General features: G+C 42.3%; 2 protein-coding genes across 2 annotated transcripts; both read left to right on the top strand.

Annotated features, from left to right (window-relative positions):
- The first annotated feature begins 129 nt into the window (after positions 1-129).
- Positions 130-1648, top strand: LOC116417598 (glutamate receptor 4-like). Its single transcript, XM_031931396.1, has 7 exons — positions 130-330; positions 395-715; positions 773-959; positions 1048-1065; positions 1120-1247; positions 1319-1396; positions 1487-1648. Exons 1-7 carry the CDS (start codon positions 130-132, stop codon positions 1646-1648), a joined length of 1095 nt encoding a protein of 364 aa, XP_031787256.1.
- Positions 1649-7092: 5444 nt separating this feature from the next.
- Positions 7093-8102, top strand: LOC103316275. Its single transcript, XM_031931028.1, has 3 exons — positions 7093-7191; positions 7269-7706; positions 7778-8102. The coding sequence occupies exons 2-3, from the start codon at positions 7311-7313 to the stop codon at positions 8027-8029; spliced, it is 648 nt and encodes a 215-aa protein (XP_031786888.1). The 5' UTR covers positions 7093-7191; positions 7269-7310; the 3' UTR covers positions 8030-8102.
- The last annotated feature ends 13145 nt before the right edge of the window (positions 8103-21247 follow it).

Genomic DNA, 21247 nt, shown 5'->3' with positions numbered 1-21247 from the left:
CGACTTACGCTACTTAAAAAAACAAATACTTTTTTTTCCCTTGTAATCTTTAAAAGCTATAATCAAACATTTATGAACCTATGTGAAAATCCACGTGGAAATGATTTTAATTTATTGTTTAATACCAGAATGTTAGTTGTTTGTAAATATTTCGATCATAGACCCGTGACAAACGTTTACGAATGGTATTCCTTACATCCTAACAAAACTATAATTGATCATTTTGCCATTTGGAAAAATGCTACATTGATAATATCGACCAAATCCAATTTATGGGAACGAAGAAGATCATTCAAAAATATCACATTAAAAGTCACAGCTGTGAAAAGTGTAATTTTGCTTTTTTTTATATAAATATAATATTCAATTGTCCATTTTCATGTTTTTATTTCAGAATGCAAGATCAAACAAGAACAAACGATTACACGGTTTGATGGCTTCTTTATTGATAACAATTGCAGAAGTAGCAAATTTTAAAATTGACATTCAGGAACCTGAAGATTTTTACGGGGTGCAAGACCTAACAACGAAAAAGTGGAACGGAGTTATAGGTAAACTTGCAAATAAGGAGACAGATATCGGATTAGGAGAATTCACTCCAACGAAGGATCGACTTGAGGTCACAGATTTTGGTGATCCTGTTATTACATCGTCATCAAAATATTACATCAAAAAACCGGATAAACATATTTTGCACTGGTCTATGTATTACAAGGTATTTTTTCAAATTTATGGCTATCTTATGTTATCATATGCTAATAATATTTTTCAGGCACTCGGACAGACAGTTGGTTATGTCTTGATATCGATTATTCTAATTCTACCTCCAATTATCAGCTATGTAGAATTACGTCGAAGAAATATGCACGATTCGAGGAAAATATCTAATTCTTATTTAAAAATCATTATAGATTGTTATTTTGACGTTTTTGGAATATTCTGTAAAATGCCTCTGAACAGTAAATTATTATACATAACATCAATAATATATAAATTATATAGATAATTGAACCCATTATAACCCATTGTCACAATTTGTTGTTTCAGATTCTTCATCACTGTTAAGTATATATATTTGGCTGCATGTATTAGCATATGCACTTTTCATAATTTATTCAGGAATTCTCACGAGTTATTTGGCGGTTTTCATACCTTATTTACCATTTAACACAATGGAAGAATTCCTGAATGATGGGCGCTATAAACTAGCAATAATTAAAAATACGAACTATTTGGAATTGCTTAGAGTACGTACTTATTTTTCGCTATTTTATCTTAAACCATGTGACAATATCACTTCAAAATATTATGTCGCTAGGATATGGATGAAAAAGCTAGTGGCATATTACTGGATGAAAATGATCTACCAACTTACATTTCTCAAGGCATTGAAATGGTAGTTTATACTTTCAAATTACATGTTATGCTGTTACAAAATGTAAAATACATGAATAATTGAATTAGGTTTGATTGATATTTTATTAAGGTTTGTGCAGGAAAAATTGTTCTATTTATGGACCACTACAGCGTTACTAATAATCAAACAAATCCCCCTTGCGAATTGATGGCTTTCGCACAAAGTTCGCAAGTGAGCATGGCACTTGCTTTTACGAAAAATAGCCCCTACGTCGATTACTTTAACTATTAGTAAGAAAATTTTACGATTATTTTTCATTGTCTAATTCGACAACTTGGATATTATTTATTTAATATTTGTGTTGTTATCATCTGATCTAGTTTACGCATACTCAACAGTCGCGGATTGATCCAACATCTAATGAAAAGCTTCAAACGTCATAGTGAGTCTGTAAATATGACTTACGAACCAGTAAGACTGTATAACGCCTTACCAATATTTCTAGTCTTAATAAAAGGAATGCTGTTGTCTTTGGTGATTTTGGTTTGTGAAAAGGTATATTTCTTTATACGCTTAAAAAGACTGGGATTTATTAAATCGAGAACGAACTACTGGAAGCCGCTGATAAGACCCGGCAATAATAAGTTACCTAAATAAATCACTGTACGCCTACTTATGCACTGAATAACTTATTAATAAAAGCAATTTAAGCAACCCTACAACTTTAAAACTCGAATGCCAATGTTTTCATTTTCACGACCTATACTATAACTCTACACTAAGGGAAGCAGAAAAAGAAATCTACGCATATTTTTGTACGTCAAACAGCCTATATGAGTAAGGACAAAGGGGAAAAGCTCATGCCGGCCAACTCGACGCACCGCGTCCTTATCGATCCTTAAACCAGCAATCACGTAAACGACGGGCATAAATAAAAGCTCTGGATTTGTCCTCGGCTAAGATAAGAAAAAAAGAGAAAACACTCGACGCGCCGAATATACTGTCAACTCACGCTCGTGTCCACCTGTAAACTTGGCCCCTCGTAATTACGCATGCGATTTTAAAAAATGATGTTTTCCTACCTTTGCGTCGAAGGGAGTCGGTTCGAGTCCACGAAAGTTAGTGGTTCGGGTGAACTAGTCGAGGGTGGATGATCTGCTGCAAGGATGTTACTGCTTCTAGGATGCCTAGCTGTTTCGATCACAGCGTACGCTGCTGGAGAGGAGAATCGAAATCAGTCTTACTCATTGTATCTACAGTACGTGCATTTAGCTTCGGATATTCAAGGATTGTTTGGATCTTCCAGTGTTTTCATCGTAAACGCTGGACATTACCAAAGTAAGCTTGTGTTAATTTCTTTGAAAGATTTTTTATTTGTTTAATTTACATACCGTGACAATTCACGCAATTGTAGACATTCAAGAAACCATCCTAATGACGAAGATGCTGAAGGAATTTTCCCGCAAGTACGTCCACTCGCAGAGCATCAACTTCACGAAGCTGTATCAAGAAGTGGAGTACTACAATGGCAAGAGTGTACAACCACTTTTCGTTGTGATGCTAAAAACCCTAGAAGACCTGTATCAGTTTGGTGACACAACGAAGCTGTACAACATGGGGCTGCACACGTGGTTAGTGATATTCATGGAATCAAAGGATAGAAAATTCAACGATTTCTGCAGGGAACCACGTGACAACGTGCTGAATCTCGTGGTCAGTACGAAGATGTTTGCCAAGTGTTACAATAATCCTTTGCTCAAGGAATGGTACTCGATGGACGAAAAGAAGATCGAGGTGGCCGAATATGGGATGTGGAGTATACAGAAGGGTGTGACTAAGCTATCAGAAAAAAATTTTTACGAGAGAAGGAGCAATTTCAAGGGGATAAGTTTGAAGGTCTCATCTGTAAAAGTAATTATGAAAACCCGTGCTCAACTTGCGTCAATGGATTGGGTTCATTCATTTCAAGAACATATCTTAAATCGCGTCAAATGTTTCTGCGCAGGAAGTAGCGCTGATTCCCGACTGGAGTGGATCTTTAAACAGCTTCTTCGGCATGATCTTCAAAGAGCTGTCCTCAACCATGAACTTCAAAATGGAATTCATCTCAGAGGAGGACTACTACGGCATCTGGAACGAGACCGAGAATCGCTGGACAGGAGTGATAGGCCGTTTAGAAGCTCGAGAGATTGACATCGGAATCGGCGAGTTCACCATGAGTCAACAGCGAGCAGATGTTGTCGATTATACGGTACCACTGATGCTCAGCCATTCTGACTTATACATCAAGCGACCGAATATGTCGAACGTAGATTGGTCGGCTTATGTCAAGGTATGTGAAATTTATGACTTTTAAGGATGATACGGGGCCTTTATGAGATTCATACATTTTCAGGCTTTTCATACGAATATATGGGGGCTGATAGTTGCAATTCTCGCGATTACTCCGATTTTGTTAGCGATAATGTGTAGGATCAGCAAAGGGAGCGATGTGAGCCGCTGTTATTTGTTAGAGGAATATCTTGCCATTTGGAGCATCTACTGTCAGAAGTCACTGCCAGGTAACTTTTACTATATATAATTCTGCGAATGGAATGAAAAAAATGTCTGTTTATGATAAAAGTTGTCCACATGACGATGGCTGAAGAAATAAAAAATTTCCAACCACAAATCCAACACTTATTCGTGAATAATACATTACCAAATAAAACATTGTTTGCGATAGACTTTCCTGCCTCATCATCGCTAAGAATAGCTTACCTTTCGGTATTCCTATCATCGCTGGTCCTTTTTGCCGTTTACTCGGCTTATCTCACCAGCTATCTCACGGTCTTCACGCCAAGTATACCGTTTAATACCTTCGAGGGCTTTGTCAAGGACGGAACCTACAAACTGATAATCCTGCGGCACAGCTCTAATCATGATCTGTTTACGGTGAGTTCTTAATTACTACCTATGCTTGTTTGTGGCGATATGTTTTGCATTGTGAACAGATGAAGATACGTAGTTGTTTCCTATTTACATCCAACTTCCCGGTAAAAGAGTTTTGTTCTTTAAAATTTGGCATGTTTAATAACGCTTGAGATTGTTAATTTATGATTTTTCAGTAGAAATCTTTTTTTTATTTATTTCGATCGCCACATAGCTTAATTTCATAGTTGAGCACAATGGCCCAGATTTATCATTTTAATTTTTGATTATCTCAGAATTGATGGAATTGGCTAGACATGAATCAAATCATTAAACATATGCAGTGAAATACTATATCAAATACTTTTTCACTTCAAGCCATTCCATTAAATATGCAATCATTTACAGAGATCGAAAATACCAATTATTTCGAAAATGGGAAAACTGCTAAAAGCCGAAGAAGATCTACCGTATGACATATTCGCAGCACTAAAACAAGTAAGATATTGAATTATTGTACATATTCAACACCGACGTGGAACAGTGGATTTCACTGCAGACGCTTATCAAAATATTTGATCGCTTATGTTTGCGTATCGTATTAAGAACGACGTCTTTTTCGCGTCTTTGCCTACAGCACTTTCCTAAGGTATACACATTTTCTGGAAGATTCACTTCTTGTGCATGTTTTTCAAATTTATCCAATGCAAATATAAAGCGATGAATTTCAAAGAGGTCATGATCACAGGCAGGTGTGCGATGTATACATTAGAGTTACCCCTGCGATCAGTCAGCACTTTTTTTATCTCTGTCATCGTAGTCTGCTATCGATTTTGATGAGTCGAGATTTTCATCTATATTTATTATGAATTCGTTGCTTATGTTTGGTTTGACGAATTTGTTTGTGGTAGCTTTATTTTTGTACAACAAATTAGGCAAGTATTTTGTTATTTATTTGCATACAATATTCATTAGATACCAATACTTTGAAAGTTGGACTGATTGCGTCAATCTAGTCAAATAAATGATAACAGTACTTCACGAATTTTATGAGCATTCGCAAAAATGATAGGAGGAATTCGCATCCACTTCAATTTATGCGCGTACACAGATATAATGTTTAAAAACTCACCTATTTAAAATATTACTTCAAAACTGAATGAAAACATGTAATTTAATGCAATTCAGGTGTGTAATGAAAGGGTTGTACTCTACACAAACCAATTGTTCATCGAAAAAGTCAGCCGGTACTCTCCATGCGTGCTGACGTCACTGACCCAAGGCAGACTAGACAACGTTGGATTTGTTCTTGCTAAAAACAGTCCTTACACAGAAATATTCAATTACAAGTAAATACCGATATTTTCGCGTTGTTCATTTGTATTATACAGAAAGTTGCGCTAAATGTTCTATAACTTTCAGTTTGAAGAATTTGCGAGCTTTTGGGATAGTCGAGTGCCTCAAGCGCCGATACTTAAGAAAGTTCATTTTCGATGACTCCAGTTACCTACCCGTAGCTCTCTGGAGCGTGATACCGATCTTGGGAATCCTGTGTATCGGAATCGTCATATCCTTGCAATTCTTGATCTGCGAGTGCATCGTCAAACAGAAATATGTAACGCTTATCAATCAGACTGTCAAATTAAAGTCTCAGAACAAGGAGAGTAAACTGATGGCAGAAAAGAGAGATTCATCTCAAGTGCTGATTCGGTCATGATCGTTATGCTGAATAGACGTTCGTACGAAACAGTGAAGAGATTTGTAAATATTGTAAAAAAAATGTTTCTGTGGTTGATGTGCCTTTTTCTCGTGACGAATTTTCAATACAAGGAGACCGATGCAAAGATATCTAACCAACAGCTGATGGAGCATGTTAGACTCGCAGCTGATGTCAAGAACTTTTACAGGGCTTCGAGCGTCTTTAACGTCTACAACGAAAAGAGTAGAAGTAAACAGAAAACAAATTTTGATTCTAAAACTAACGTTATCATATTGCACAATTAAAACAAACTTTTAAATTTTTCTTAGCTTTTAAAACTCTAACGACGATGACCGCATATCCCGCTGCTTCTCCGACCACAACGTGCTGGTCCAGACTGCGAGGCTCAGCAACGTTCGCAAGTACTTGAAGTACTACAAGTACCGATCTCTTTTTCCCCTCTATATAATAACCCTCAAGAGCCAACTTGATTTAGAGGAATTTTCCAACTTCGCTAAGAACTTCACTATGTCCATGAACCTTTGGCTTGTCTTCATCTACAAATCGCCGGAACTTCTTCAGTTCTGTCAGAAACCGGATAGAAACCTGTTCAACGTGATTTTCAACACGAAAATACTGATCAAGTGCGAGAATGATCCTATAATTAAGGAGTAGTACTCGGTAAGAGGAGTTGAAGTTAAGGTTAATTCGGTGGCCAGATGGACCGTGAATGAAGGTTTCGTCATGGTGAATAGACATTCGATGTGGCAGAGGAGGAATCGATTGGATAACATCACTATTCGAATTGCTACAGTTAGAGTAAGTTAAATTTATATTTTAACGCAGTCATAAGTTCAAAAGAATGCAAGAAAAATCTCTGTCGAAGGAATCCAAATTCGCAATGGCTAACCACGAGGAAAACCGAGACACCCTCTATGGTCTCTTCGGGAGTGTCTTGCGTGAACTCGCGGATATGGCAAACTTCACGGCTGAGTTAATAGCTGCAGAAGACTACTACGGAAGCTATGAACCAGTGACAGGAAAATGGTCCGGAGCGATCGGTAGACTCGTGTACAAAGAAGTAGACATCGGTGTGGCTGAGTTTGGACGAAGTAAGCACAGAATGGACATAATCGACTTTACAGTGCCGCTGTTATTGACGAGGATAAATTATTACATAAAGCAGCCGAATATGAGCGCGATTATGTGATCAACTTATACGCAGGTGTGTAAAGGCAAATTTTGATCAAATTTATTTTAAAAGGAATGTTAACTTTACGTAATATTTTCTGCTATTTTCAGGTACTAGACGACAGAATATGGACAGTTTACCTCTTCGTAGCTATGATCTGCTCGTTCCTCATAGCAGTGATAATGTGGAAGCTCAAAAATAAAAAAATCATCCCTCTCACTCTAGACAACTGTTTTTACGTGTGGGGCATTCAATGCCAGCAATCGCTTCCAGGTGCACATACTAACTTACAACGCTCAAAATTTCAGACAATTAAAATCATTAACTTCTATGTCCCAGAGTTTCCTACAGCATCGTCGCTTAAAATAGCCTTCATGTCTCTGGTCATGCCGTCGATGGTCATCTACATCAGTTACTCCGCGGCGTTGACTAGCTACCTCGCAGTGTTCAATCCGAATCTGCCCTTCACCTCGGAACAGGAATTCGCATCTGACAAGTCCTACAACTTGACCGTCCTTCGCGGTAGCGTTTACCACGACATCTTTGAGGTAAAATCGACTCGTCGCAACTTCAACTAGGATCTCCTATCGTTTTAACACGAATCATCGTTTCCGTCTAGCGATCAAACAACAGCCTGGCACTACAGATGCGCGAACGACTGAAGCGGCCAGAGGACCTACCTCTAAACATGCTCGAAGCGATCAAACAGGTTTGCAACGAGCAGGTGGTGCTCTGTACCAACGAACTTTTCGTGGACAAAATCAGCGCAGATATCCCGTGCACCCTGATGTCCATCAGCAGTGGACGACTCGACAGCGCGGCTTTTGCTCTCTTCAAGCACAGTCCCTACACCGGATTGCTGAATTACTAGTAGGTTTATGTTTGAATTTGTCATTAAGCGAACGCTTACACTTTTAAAGAATAAATTCAAATCACAGCATAGAAAATTTTCGATCGCACGGAATTATAAAGGTCCTCAACAACAGGCACCTCAGGAAAATGGTACCACAGGCCTCGATTTACATACCGATGAGCTTCCGGAGCGTCGTGCCGATCCTTGCACTCTTCTTCAGCGGCGTTGGTCTCTCGCTTTTCATACTCACCGGAGAGTACGTGATCTGGTATTTGGCTAAGATGAGGAAACGAGGAAGGAGTTGAGGAGAATAATTGTATTTGAAAATTATTTGTGTTTTGAATAAAGATTCTGTATTTTGTACTGTATGTAATGTAGAATAAAATGGAACTATGAAAAGTTGAGCTTTTTGATTATCAGAAGATAAAATCGATAACTGTACGACAGCAATAGACGGTAAGTTACCAGCACTTCTGATAACTTGCAGTTCGTCGATAAAACGTCGCATGGTTACCTGCATTACTCACCCATGTGAACTCCGACAAGGATATGGTAATTTGTTGCTAAATATTAAATAATCTTTTCGATCGCTGCTATTATTTAAGAAACACGTAAAACTATACTCGCATCAACTGCACATTTCATCAATTCATCCCAAGTTCCGAGAAAGAACATAACGGTTTCTAAAATTTAAATAACATGAATACAAAATTACCCCGGCTTTTATTCATACCGATCACGTTGATTTGCAACTGTGCTTTCCCATTTCGATCGTGATACTGCATATTTCATCGACTCGATGCCATGTTCCATTGCAAAACCTTCTACTTCAGCATCAATTATTCAACAACTACGTTCGCTAATTATAAATTTACTCGCACTAAACGAGGCGTTCAAAATGTTTCATCGATTTGCAATGAATAATCGCTCGACTACGTGTACAAGTGAGTGTATCGATTACCAGCGAGTAAAAGAAACGTATCTGAAAAATTAGCACGTTACAGTGACACACCATCGGAATCTCGTTAAACTTGATTGGATCGATTAACGGCTGTTGGAAGTGTAATAATCGATTGCCGGCGGTTCAAGATTAAAAAGCGGAAAGGCGTGCGATAAAACCGATAAGCCGGCTCGATTGGAAATTCAAGAAAACCGCGACGCTGTAATTTGCCCTGGAAATTCCATTTTTTTAAATACATTATAAATGCGTCGACAAATCGTATTTCAAAAAAATGCACCTACAGTTAAATCTAAAAAAGGGCCCACAATTCCCACACGAATCTCGTGATCGAATCGCTACAAGTGTATCCATATCGCCTCGGCTCATCGTCTTGCCTCGGAAGAGCGGCTCTCGATTACATCCTCGAGAGCTATACAGTGCCTCTCGTCGCAATTTTCCGCAAATTACAAATTCACACGTGCCTCAATAACCTTATCGGCCTGTCATCTCACAACTCACACACACACACACATACACGAGAGGTAAACGTGAGTCTTTTGGACGCGAGGATGAGAAGCGTTAATTTTTGGGTTTTAGTCGTATAGTGTACTATTAAAATTAGACGAATTACGTGAGCGAGAGAATTTTTTCCTTTGAAATGTAGGAAGACGCTTCCGCGTGTGAAAAATTTTATTGTTTCCACGGTGTGCGTATAAGAAGCAATTACGTAAAACCAGGAATTTCCTAGACGATTAATTGAAGAGTTAATGAATATTAATGTTATACTTACGCGGCGACCTTGGCTACAATTACAAGTAGTCTTGTAACGGGACGATTAAAAATACTACAGAAATGCATTATAGACGAGCTGTGTAGAGTATACGCTTCTTATCTTGCCTGACCACACACAGGACTAAATATTTCTCGAGCTTCTCTCCTTGACTCATCGTCGGCGGCTCTCTCAGGTAGAAAAGGCCGTGTAATGTAGGTCGGTACAAGTGTTTATTTTTGCATGTCGCTTATTTATAAATTTGCTCATTTCTCCGCGAGCGACACATCTCTCCTTATACCGATGTATATTTAAAATCCCAATAGACGAGACGACGATCGTCTGTTTATATTTTTCAATAAATAGGCGAGAGAAATATAAGGTCGCGCATCGATAACGTTAAAAAGCAAAAGGACGTATGAAGCAGACAAGGACGCGCGAGGGTCGTTATTTTTGCAGGCATTGTTTAGGCGAGCATCGACACGGCAAAAGTAAAAGATCGATCGATTTCCCCCCTTTATTTGTACACCATCACTCGCCAGCCGACAAAAAATAAAGGAAAAATATACCGGACCGCGAAACCCCCTTATCAATGCTTCCCTTTTCGGATCAACAAACAGAGAGTCGCGCGGAGAGAAAAAAAGCTCTCACCTCGGTCAATTAAAGCTCGCTCACGAAAAAAAAGCTCCGGCACCACCGCCCACTTCGAATGATCGTCTATACATATATGTATAAAGGTACATTACACGCGGCTGATGTATAAGTGGGTCAGAGGCTTTTCCGTTTTTTTTCGCCATCGTCGTCGTCGGGGAGAGAGGCACACGTGCAGCCCTCGATACCGTTGACGTCACGGGGCCGATTTTCGGGGAGCGAGGATTTTCCTCCTGCAGGAAGTTTGCTGGAACTAATAGAGAAGAAGACGGATGGAGGAGGCGTCGCCGTCGATTTTCGAGTGGAATTGATACACGAGAGAGCGCGTCACCTGAATGCTAAGGGCTGTTGTCCTGAAGCTACACGGAGATGAGCTTTTTTCGAACTGTGTACGGGATACTTTTTCTTCAACACATAAAATGTAGATTAACGTCGAGATTAATCACTGCGATACTAGACGAGAGGGGGGATATTAGTCTTGATTCCACGGCGCAAAACACTGCTTTATCGAGTGTCCGAAAAGCAATAACCAAGCGGCGAGATAATCATATACTGTAGAGAACGATCTGATAAGGCTATAAGCCCGCAAAGCTTGTGCGTGAGCTTACACTCGAGGAACTACGGCCGTACTTATGAGTATAGAAAGTTTTCGAGGGCGTGACGCGTCCGAAAAAGAAATATAACTGATAAGCGTGGAGTAGTTCGTTCCTCTAGGTACACGAGGTTAGGTATAATGAAAAATTTTGTTTGGACAGTATAAACGCGGCGTATTTACATTCGCTCAACTCGAGCTTTTTCTCGACTTACTCCCGTGGGTAGGGGTGTTTTTTCAAATCGCGTGCTTAAAGCTCTCAACGACGATGTAAGCTCGCGCCGGAGGTGCTCCCCCGGGAGATGCCGTGTGTTTTCCCGTAAACGCATCCTTTGGCGAGAGGGCTGCGGAAGCTGGGTAAAGAGGCGATTCCGCATCGCGAATGACTGTTGTAAACGGGGATACGGCCTGATGTTTTGAAAGTAAAGGGAAAAGTGAATAAATCATAGGGCAACAAACGAGATGAAAATTCTTTTCCAAGAGATCTCGGGCTGGTAAAGAAGAGGGAAAGAAGCGAACGTGACATTCATCCCTCTCGGACTTGCTGACAAGAGCTTCTGGAGTTTGGCATACACAGACACACATCGAAGTCGTCGTCACGGTATAAATCATTCTCTCGCCATGCCCTTTTACATTTACGTTCGGAGAAAAACGGAGTTAAACTATTTTCCGTTTTTTTTTCAAACCTATACCAGTGGCACAAAAAGCTCCGAGCATAATTACGGATTGTAAAAAAATTCGCGCAAAAAATCACCAAATCAAAAAAAGAAATTCAATAATCCCCCATCATCCCACTCGTTACTCCCTGAGAGCAAGGGAAAATCTGCCACTTAGCAACACCCACCGAAAAGCACATCGCCCGCACCCCCGAGAAAAGCCAAGCCGTCGCACAACACAGTAGGCACATTCAGGCACACTCGTGTATATAGTACACACCCGCGTAGGTATATACAGCCGCAGTCGACTCTCGCGGCTTGTATTATAGAGGGCTCCCCGGGATTGACGTCAGTTGCCCGGCGCGCTGACGTCAAGCAGGGCCGTGAGCGAGAGCCGAGCGACCCGCGGAAAAGCCAATTTCCGCGCGCGACGCTCGAAAAGCCGATTACCCAACTGGACGAGTTTAGATGAGGAAATTGCACTCGTTTGTTTCGCCGCCTTTTTAGCCGATCGTTGCCTGACGCCGATTTTTTTACGCCGTCTCGTGCGTCAGGACGTTTATGCTTGCGAGTTTCGCTCCGATTTTCCTATACTTATACTCTCGGCTCGCTCGTGAGAAAATCGCAGTGATGTAACGCGTAATCGCCGCCTCCCTCCCCGTTACACTTCGCGGATCCTGTGCTAAGGTTCGGATGAAAGTTTCAGGAGACCCGGATGAGACGAGAGTGAAAAGGAAATTGATATAACTTATGGCCGCGAGCAGCACCTATTTTCATCCGCTGTACTATAGCATTCCTGATTTATTCGCGCGCCGTGCGGCTCGAACATAAATATACCGGTATGATTTTTGGCCGAAATAGCTCTCAGCACTCGATTTTCCACACGAACCCCGAGGGAATTTTTTGCGCTCCTTTCTCGGTATTATAATAAGCCGGCTTTTTCGAAACGGAGCTCGAAAATAACAACAACGAGGAACATGAATAAAAGCCGCAGCTATACATCATGCATACCTGCAATTATTTTCATCCGCGCGCGAGGGACGAAAGTTGGCACGGGCGATCGATAAATTCTAATAATAAAATTTCGGACATGCGCGTTATATTCGTGTATAAAAACGACGATTTACAACGTTTCGTAATCGCGATATAATTCTTCCGTCTGCATATATTCGAGTTTCGACGGCTACTGCACCTGTTGTTGTCGGCGCTCGATGAAAGTTTCAGCGCCTCGGCGTTCATTGAAAAACTTTTATGTTATTCTCGCGATCTTTTCGAATAAAAAATGAGAAGAAGAATCTCTATTATACGTGAAATTAACAAGCGCGACGCCTAACTTTCGCAGTTGGTTCCAGGTGACACGCTGTAACGGCGGTGTTGTGTAGTCGCGTTATCTCGACACGATGTTACCGAGTAAAGTTCGCTGATGTGAACGTGTGCAGAGTCTGGAGATGCGTCGTGGTTTTAGATGCGAAGCGTATAACAGTAGCCGTGAGCAGATCCTAGAATCGCTTGACAGCTCTAGCGTGTGATTTTATGGCGATACGCACGGCTTTTCCTCTGTGATACACGTCGTCGGCTTGCTTATTTATATTTTTTATTGGAAAATGTCGCGCGCAAGCGAGCGAGCGCAGGAGAGCGGAAAAATACCAGTGTCGAGTCCTTGGCACGACCGACTGCGATACGGTTATAATCTCGGCTGCCCGCGAGTTTGGAATACTTGTATGCGGGAGCTTCTTGGAGAAGTTCTTGTGTAATTGTCAGGTGTATTGCAAAAAGCGAAATCTGAGTAAAAAGCTAATCTCATTTATACGAAGATTGAAAAACTGCGGTGCAAGACTCTTACATCAGATCCTCCCCCGCACACGTCTGAGTTCAATTGTAATGACGCGCGCGCGCGCGGGGGCAACCCCTCGAGCCGCGACGATACACACACACACACACACACACAATGCATAGAATGGCTTTCCCGCTATTACAGCAAATTGCCGGAGAGCGAGAGCTTAGGCAATTTTCTGCACTCCGGCAAATTAACCTGTCGGCGCGCGTACATGCGCGAGTTCGATAAAACGTAGGCGACGGCAATTTTTCCCCGAGACACACTCTATGCGTCAGCAGCGAAGAAACGTCGAAGGGTCTTCTGAGAAATTGCCCTCTACATACGAAATAAAGCGGAATATCGTATACGTTTGTTAGCCGCGAGATGAATGAGACCTAAAAAGAAGAAAACAAAAAAATGGAGACGACTTAATGGCCCTCGACTGTAATACGTCTAGTCTCGCGGCGAAAAAAAAGGGCAGACGCTCGTTTTCCAGCGCGGCGAGAGAAAAGTGGCCGTCGACCTCGCTTGCGAGAGACACGTCAAAAGAGAGCCGAGGAGGAAGCGCTGCACTTTTGTCGGTTAATTAAATGCGGCAATACAGAAATTGCCGCCGCGGTGAGCTGATAAATAGAAGCTCGCGCGCGACTGCCGAGCAGCAGCTGTATAGATGCGCTTTCCGCCTCTTTATAAGCGGGATGCTTTTTTGTGCGCGGTCAAGTTTGAGGGCTCTCGGCTTTTGAATCGCGCGGTTTTTTTTTTTTGATTGAAGGTAGGTTTTCGATCTAGTGTTTTATTTCCAGATTTCCTGTTGCTGTCGCGACATCGAGTTAATATTTTAGATCGTTTAATTATTCGAATCACAGAATTACACTACAGTTATGAAAGTTTTACTCGACGCGCTGAAAATACAACCGAGTATATCAATCAAACGAAACGAATAAGAAGAAAAAATGTACATAATGCGTAATACGAATCTGTGATAAATTAATGACAATATGTGATACATATGTATTTTTGACTTGTGCAAAATAAAGGCTAATCTATCTATCTATCTATCTAAACGAAGAGAAATTCGATCCAGACCACATTGAAAATTCCGCGCTTGAACAAAAAACTCAATTTCCCAGCTGTCGACAAATCGAAAAGCGATAAACCCGAAAAAAGCATAACCCCGATCCAAATCCGCTCTACAATAAGCCGCATAATGTAACAACTATGCGTAGAAGAACAAAAGTCTCCGCGAACACAAAAAAACCTCCGTCACGCTCTCCCTTCACACGAGCTTAATCACGACCGAAACAGCGATAACGACGAACAAAAAGAAAAACAATAACAAACGCAAAAAAGCAGAGCCATGTTATACACAAGGACTATACTTCCGGCATCTTCGCGGCCGGGTTGACGCCATAGCGCGGACTATATACACCGACAATCATCGCTCGCGCGTAAATCCACTGTTTACGCTCGGCTCGCTATGAGCATCCTCTCTCTTTCTCTCTCTCTCTCTCTCTCTCTCTCTCTCTCTCTCTCTCTCTCTCTCTCTCTCTCTGTTTTCGTTTCGCCGCGCGCGTATATACAAATTTTCGCTCTTCTCGCCTCCCGCATTATCGCACATGCGTACGAATACGCAAAGAGGCTTTCGGAACGATTAGCGCTTATTGTTATTTGTTGGCGAGGATGAGAGGAAGGAATCGATCTGCATAAATAGTATGTGTGTCCGATACGTGTAAACAAAGGCAGGTATTGTATATGCGTCACGCGTCGTAATTAGGATTGCGTGACGCGCATTTATGAATCTGGATTATTTTCGTCGCGTTATAAGCTCGCGAGGATCGAAAAAATTTGCGTGTTCTCGTCCCACGCGTCTGCTCTCCTTCTCTCGAATTCGCGCCAAAAATGGACCGGAATATCGTCATTGATAAATAAAACGTGCGCTGGCGATCAGCGTCTCTCGGTTCTATTTATTTTCGCGCCGAGAGAGAGAGAGAGAGAGAGAGAGAGAGAGAGAGAGAGAGAGATGAGCCGGTGTGTCGAGGACTTTCGTTTCGGGACGGCTTCATTGATTCCGCGTGTAGCTGGAGGTGTATTTTTGGAAAGGGTTTCCAGCTGTATTTAACCTGACATAGTGTAAGGAGCTCCTGAAATTGGAGAGTCTGATGGGTAATATGCAGCGAGGATTATCCCGACTAAAATTTCATAGCAAAATTCCGCTGCAGAGTTTACGCGCTTTTAGTTCGTTGTAGCTCATTACAAGACAGTTTACAAGAAGATTTAATTTTATGACACTCTCGAGTGACGTACTAGACTATCTGGATTAGGCCCGCTTTCCGAAAAAACGGAATTGCACCGCAATTGTCCCTCACGCACTTACGAGTGTCTACCTGCGATGCAGCCTGGAAGAGTTCCTCAAGGGCTACGGATCGACGATTTCGACTCTACGCTCTATTCTCCAAAATCATCCAAAACCTCGCAAAATTCAAAGGTAAGCGAATTTATATGAAACACGTGTGCAAACCGCTTCCCGCAACTGTACTCGACTTTCGTACACGTATACACGCGTAAACACACAGTGAAAGTTCCTCGCGAAAGACGTCAAAGCGTACTTTTGTTGGTTCTCCCGTCATCCTCTCTGCGACATTTTCGCGCGTGATTTTAAAAATAAGCGCGCCGCGCTCTTTCCTCCTTTTTCTTTTAACGTCGACGTGTATATAGTGGGCCGTTGACGCGCGCACGATCGTTTTGCCGGTTTTGGGAAGAAGCGACGGCGGCTCGTCTGCGTCAGACCGAGTAAGTATATAAAGCGAAGGATTTCGATCGGACGGGAGAGATAGGAGTGCGCCGAGGAAAAAGGTTTGGTATTCACGTTGTGTAACGTGCAGAAAGCGTGCACTGCGCTGATTTCGCGCGATTGTGCAGTGTATAGCGATGTTTTTCTTTCGCATTTCGCGATTATAAAGTATAAGCACACGCTATGAGTTTTGCGTTCTCGCGAAAGTGTTTTATAACGGCGTTTCGATTGCGAATTTATTAATTAATTCTTCCGTTGAATTCTGAAAACTTTGAAAGAAAAAAAAAGAATCGAATCACGCCCGAGACAGCCGTCATTACACTAAATCACAATCCAGCGCGTGACACGCTAATTAATAGCGTCGTAGGAAGCTCTCTCAGCGAGCCAAGGTTTTCCTCGTCGTCAACGCTACTATCGTCCAATTCAGTCGCGCGCGCGCGCGTCGCTTCGTAAAAAAGCTCGCCAGGCACAATCGCGACGAGGCGGCAAAAAAAAGCTCGAGAAAGACTACTGCCGATGTGACTCAGGCAAAAAAGGCCACGCGACGCTTGACGTTAGACCTCGAGAGTCGGACGTCGAGTCAATCGGTATATTAAACTCTAACTCGCGTATACGCGTTCGTTCCTTTAATTATGACGCACGTCTCTCTCTCTCTCTCTCTCTCTCTCTCTCTACGCGCGCGTAATGCAGACGTGCGCTGCTGCTGTGCGCCGAAAATATAACGGTCTCTGTGTGTGTAAAGGTGACCGAAGCTTCACGGCGCTGCTGCTGAGCTTTTCGAGTGAGTGGGGGAGAGAGAGATTTCAGGGGTTAATTGGAGTTTGCCGGAGAGAGAGGTTGATCGGATTAGAATTCGATTAGAGGCTGTAGACGCTCTCGGCTGTCGGATCAGCTGGAAATATGCTTTCCAAGTGTTTTACGAGGCTGTGGAGAGAGAGAGAGAGAGAGAGAGAGAGAGAGAGAGAGAGAGAGAGAGAGAGATAGCGGGTTTTAAGGGGTTGCGACGGGGTAGGAACTTTACTGATGATGTTGATAATGAAGATTATAATTAAGGGGGTGCAACATCCTCCTTCGTATTAGTTTGTTAAAAGACTCGTTTTTGAAACCGAACGATTATTATTTTCTTTTACATCTATACATCTAGGTCAGCGCTCTCAAGTCCAAAATAGGTAAGAGATACTCCCCGCACTGAATAGCGATTTTCAAGGCCACGAGCAGTATACTGTGCATCGTCACAGGCGTTATAACAACAATTCCATCCACACGCACCCCTTGAATACGCCGCATCGGAAATAGCCTTGTTTTCCCAACAACCACCATGTGCAGACCATCAGGAATCTATTAAAAAAAAACCACGTAACGAGTCAACATCGCTCGGTCGAACGAAACGAGCGTATGTTTGCGTTCTATATACGTATATGTAGTACGTGTTGTCGCAGATTCCAAAGAGCTTTTGTCTCTCGGCCCTTTCAACGATCGCGAGGTATTCATACATTTGATTGTCACGTCGATGACGAAAGTGGAATAGGAGCCGATATACGTTAACGCGAGTCGATTTTCCTTCTCATTATAAAAAAATAGGACTCGCTCGTTATTGACTGCGTAATCACTGGGTGAAAGCTAATAAACTTCTAATTACATCGCACGGCTATAAGTTCGATTCGATGAAATCCACTTATATATCGAGAATAAAAGAAAAATCAGATATTGCACAATTAAAAGAGCCGATCAATTCCGCGCGATGAATCGACTATTTTTCAAACGCACGATCGCGCTAATGTGTTGAGAGAAAAAATCGCTAAACAATTGAATCATTACGCAGATACATACGCGCGAAAGTGTTTCCGAGAAAGCTTCGCGAACGATGACGCGATTTGAGGAAGACGATACGATTAGCGCGAGCGCAACAGTAAAAATGGCAAATCAGCGCTTTTAAATACGTAAAACTCGCGTTCGTACAGTTGCGAACCTTTTTTTTCACTACTACTGCACACGTGACGCACGCGATTCTCTCTTGGAGCCGCGTGTGTTTCGCGAGTGTAGGTGTAACGCTTGTAACGCGATCTTATTTTAAAAATGAAAGAGTTACCATTTTATGTTCGATGTAACTAGTAGTAGTTAGTAGAGGCTCGATGATTATTCACCTTTTCCGCGTTGACGTTATTGTTGGGAGAGAAAGGCGGCTATTGTCGACTACAGCATATTTTGTTCAATAATACGGATTGTATAACCGTAGCGCGAATTTATCGAGGATAAAAACAAACGCGTATAATTTATAATCCCGGTCTAAAATAGTTTTTTCAAGAAGATGTCCACGGCGACTATATACCCTCTCGCGCACGACGCGGTGAATCAGCGGGTTTGGCGATATTTATTTTTGCGATATATTTCGCTATTATTAAACCCGAGCTGCTTTCGAGAGAAGAGTCGTGTGACAAATTCTATAAATTATAAGCGAAGTGCGTAAGCACAAACCTCCTAATAAATATTCTCGGCGAGATTCGCGAGGGAAAATTATTACACTTTACTTTACGAACAACCCTGTCCCGGCCGAGGAACTTTTTATATTACTTCGTGTACGGTAGTATAGTGTGTACACTGGAGCAGCTGCAATATCAACAGAAGTTTTAACGGCTAGCGTAGAGCTTGTTGATTTTACAACTGGTTATTTTATTGGTTTTGTTGAAGACTTTTATCTTTGCAAGAAGTATATAGGGATCGACTTTGCGATATTCCTGCTATTCTGCGTAGTATTTCAATATCCTCTTTTTTGTAAACAGACTCGCTATATTTATAACTTGAAATGTGTATTAATGAATAAAAGATAAAATATCCAATTCGAATCTCGTCCCAGTCTCCCTTACTCCTCTCGAAAGCGATTCGTCATCTCGTAAAGCTCTTCGCTTATCTCCAAAAAGCGAAAACTCCGAATTACACTCGATCCCCGTCCGAAAATCCCAACAAAGAAGCTCCCGCGGAGTATACACGCGTTATCTCCCTTTTCCGCAAAGCTATTCTCGATCGCACCTCGCGCACGTTGATCCGCTGCCTGCGAGCATCGATCTTCGCGTGGGCGCGGCGCGCGGTACTCGAAAATGTCCCTCTTTTCGCGCGCGCGCGCGCGTGTACAAACTTCGTCGAGTTTTCACTGTGGGTGGATTTGCTTAATTGTCGCCTGCGATCGTATCTCCGAGTGGGAGGAGGTTTAAAAATGAAAAACGTTATTTATTTTATCGCAAGTGCGCTGGTGCAGCCCACGCGTTTTTATTCACTCGATATAAAGAGTGTGTAGTATACATCTATTTCGAAATCGTCGGCGTTACGGAAATACTCGTGCGATGGTATTGTCGGAAGCGGTTTAGCATGTGAATATACGCGGAGCTCCGAAGCCTCGCGGAGGACTATAACACTTGTAAACACGATTTTTATCGCGGAGCCTGGGGAAACACGTGCAGCTGCAAAAACTGTGTCGACTTTGCGTTATTATATCGAGAAAGAGAGAAGAAAGAGTATAGGCGTAGAATCAAGCTTGCAAGGCAGGGTTTGTATCTCTCCTGAAAAATTTACGGCCGACAAAAGGACGCTTCCTTATCTACTCCTCCTCGTCGGCGGCGGTGCACTTGACGCCTCGACTACTGACGTTCGCCTATATACACGCGATAAGGCCGTACAGTGTACACACAGTATATATTATAGCACACATCGCCGAGAGAGAGAGAGAGAGAGAGAGAGAGAGAAGGACATAGAGTCTGCAGCTCTGACGTCAATTGGCCAAAGATAACGGCTTAGCGCCTGCGCGCATTATTATCGTCGATCTACTCTCTCGGCTGCGGATCAGTATATCTTCCTTGCGCTCGAATTCGGAGTCATTCGCTTATTCTCTTTTCCGTCTGCCCGGCTGCTCGACAAATTTGTCAGATAAGCTCTCGCCGCGCTGAGATTTAAAAGGGGAGTATCTCACGGAGTCTCTGCGTCAGAGGCGCGGCTATGTTTGCACTGCAATTAGCATCTTAATAAGCGCCTGTACATCTCGGCGACACGTTTTCACATCATAATTAACGAAGAGAGCTGAGGAGCACACGGTTTGTTTATACGAGCTTGCCCCGAGATACGCTTGACCGAGTCGCGACGCTCCTGGACAGACTGAATTATTTATCGAACGGATTTAGCATAAGAGTTCGCCGCACGCGCTTTGGACTAATAATTCACTCTCGGGAGGGATAGAGGTTGCGTAAGGCTTTATCTTCCGCGATAACGCGATGCTCCTCTCGATCTTTATGCTACATATTTACGAAACATAGAGGCTTACGCAGAGGCCGGCGCCAACAATGCATCTTATCGCGATGATTCCGATTGCCGAGTTTGTAATACGGGGATGGGCGCTCGTGATGATCGGAGGGTTCTGACGTTAGATTCGTGTGATTAGTTAGGAATGAGTCATCGATACCCATCGATGTTTTCCAGAAGCAAACGAACCTCAAAATGTCCGATGATACCATAACTCTCTCTCTCTCTCTCTCTCTCTCTCTCTCTCTCTCTCTCTCTCTCTCTCTCTCTCTCTCTCTCTCTCTCTCTCTCTCTCTCTCTCTCTCTCTCTCTCTCTCTGACGCGCATCGGAAGCACATATCTCGAGTCTTGTGTGTAATTGCACATGTATCAGTTCGTACGCTCGACGAGATTACAATCGGAGATTTTGATAATCACGAGTGTACGTCGCTTGGGCCACTCGAAAGTGGTCTCTTTGACGCAAAACTGTCTATCGCTTATCAAGCGCGTCGCTTCTTCGACTTCGCTTAATTGAAAGTATATTACAAAAGCCAGTTCGCCTTCAGGAATTCCTCGTTTGATCGAGTAATTTATTGCAGCCAATCAAAAAATTCCCGCCACTCGAGATAACCGATTCTCATCTCTCTGCGCGCACCTGACGCGTGCGCCCGCAATAAATAAAAAGAGGCATAAGCATAATAAAAAAAACCGCTGCCAATTCATTGGCACGTAGCTTCCTCCAACTAAATTTTTAA

Source organism: Nasonia vitripennis, chromosome 5 (genome assembly GCF_009193385.2).
Source record: "Nasonia vitripennis strain AsymCx chromosome 5, Nvit_psr_1.1, whole genome shotgun sequence".
Lineage (NCBI taxonomy): Eukaryota > Metazoa > Arthropoda > Insecta > Hymenoptera > Pteromalidae > Nasonia > Nasonia vitripennis.
This window is presented reverse-complemented; position numbering and strand designations above follow the sequence as displayed.

What these genes read in the sequence shown, in the direction of transcription:
- LOC116417598 (XM_031931396.1), top strand. Translation starts at nt 130, where the DNA reads ATGTTAGTTGTTTGTAAATATTTCGATCATAGACCCGTGACAAACGTT. An exon ending in ACTATTTGGAATTGCTTAGA is followed by an intron (nt 1,248 to 1,318) that starts GTACGTACTTAT and finishes TTATGTCGCTAG; the next exon opens with GATATGGATGAAAAAGCTAG. An exon ending in TTTCTCAAGGCATTGAAATG is followed by an intron (nt 1,397 to 1,486) that starts GTAGTTTATACT and finishes TATTTTATTAAG; the next exon opens with GTTTGTGCAGGAAAAATTGT.
- LOC103316275 (XM_031931028.1), top strand. Translation starts at nt 7,311, where the DNA reads ATGATCTGCTCGTTCCTCATAGCAGTGATAATGTGGAAGCTCAAAAAT. An exon ending in TTTACCACGACATCTTTGAG is followed by an intron (nt 7,707 to 7,777) that starts GTAAAATCGACT and finishes GTTTCCGTCTAG; the next exon opens with CGATCAAACAACAGCCTGGC.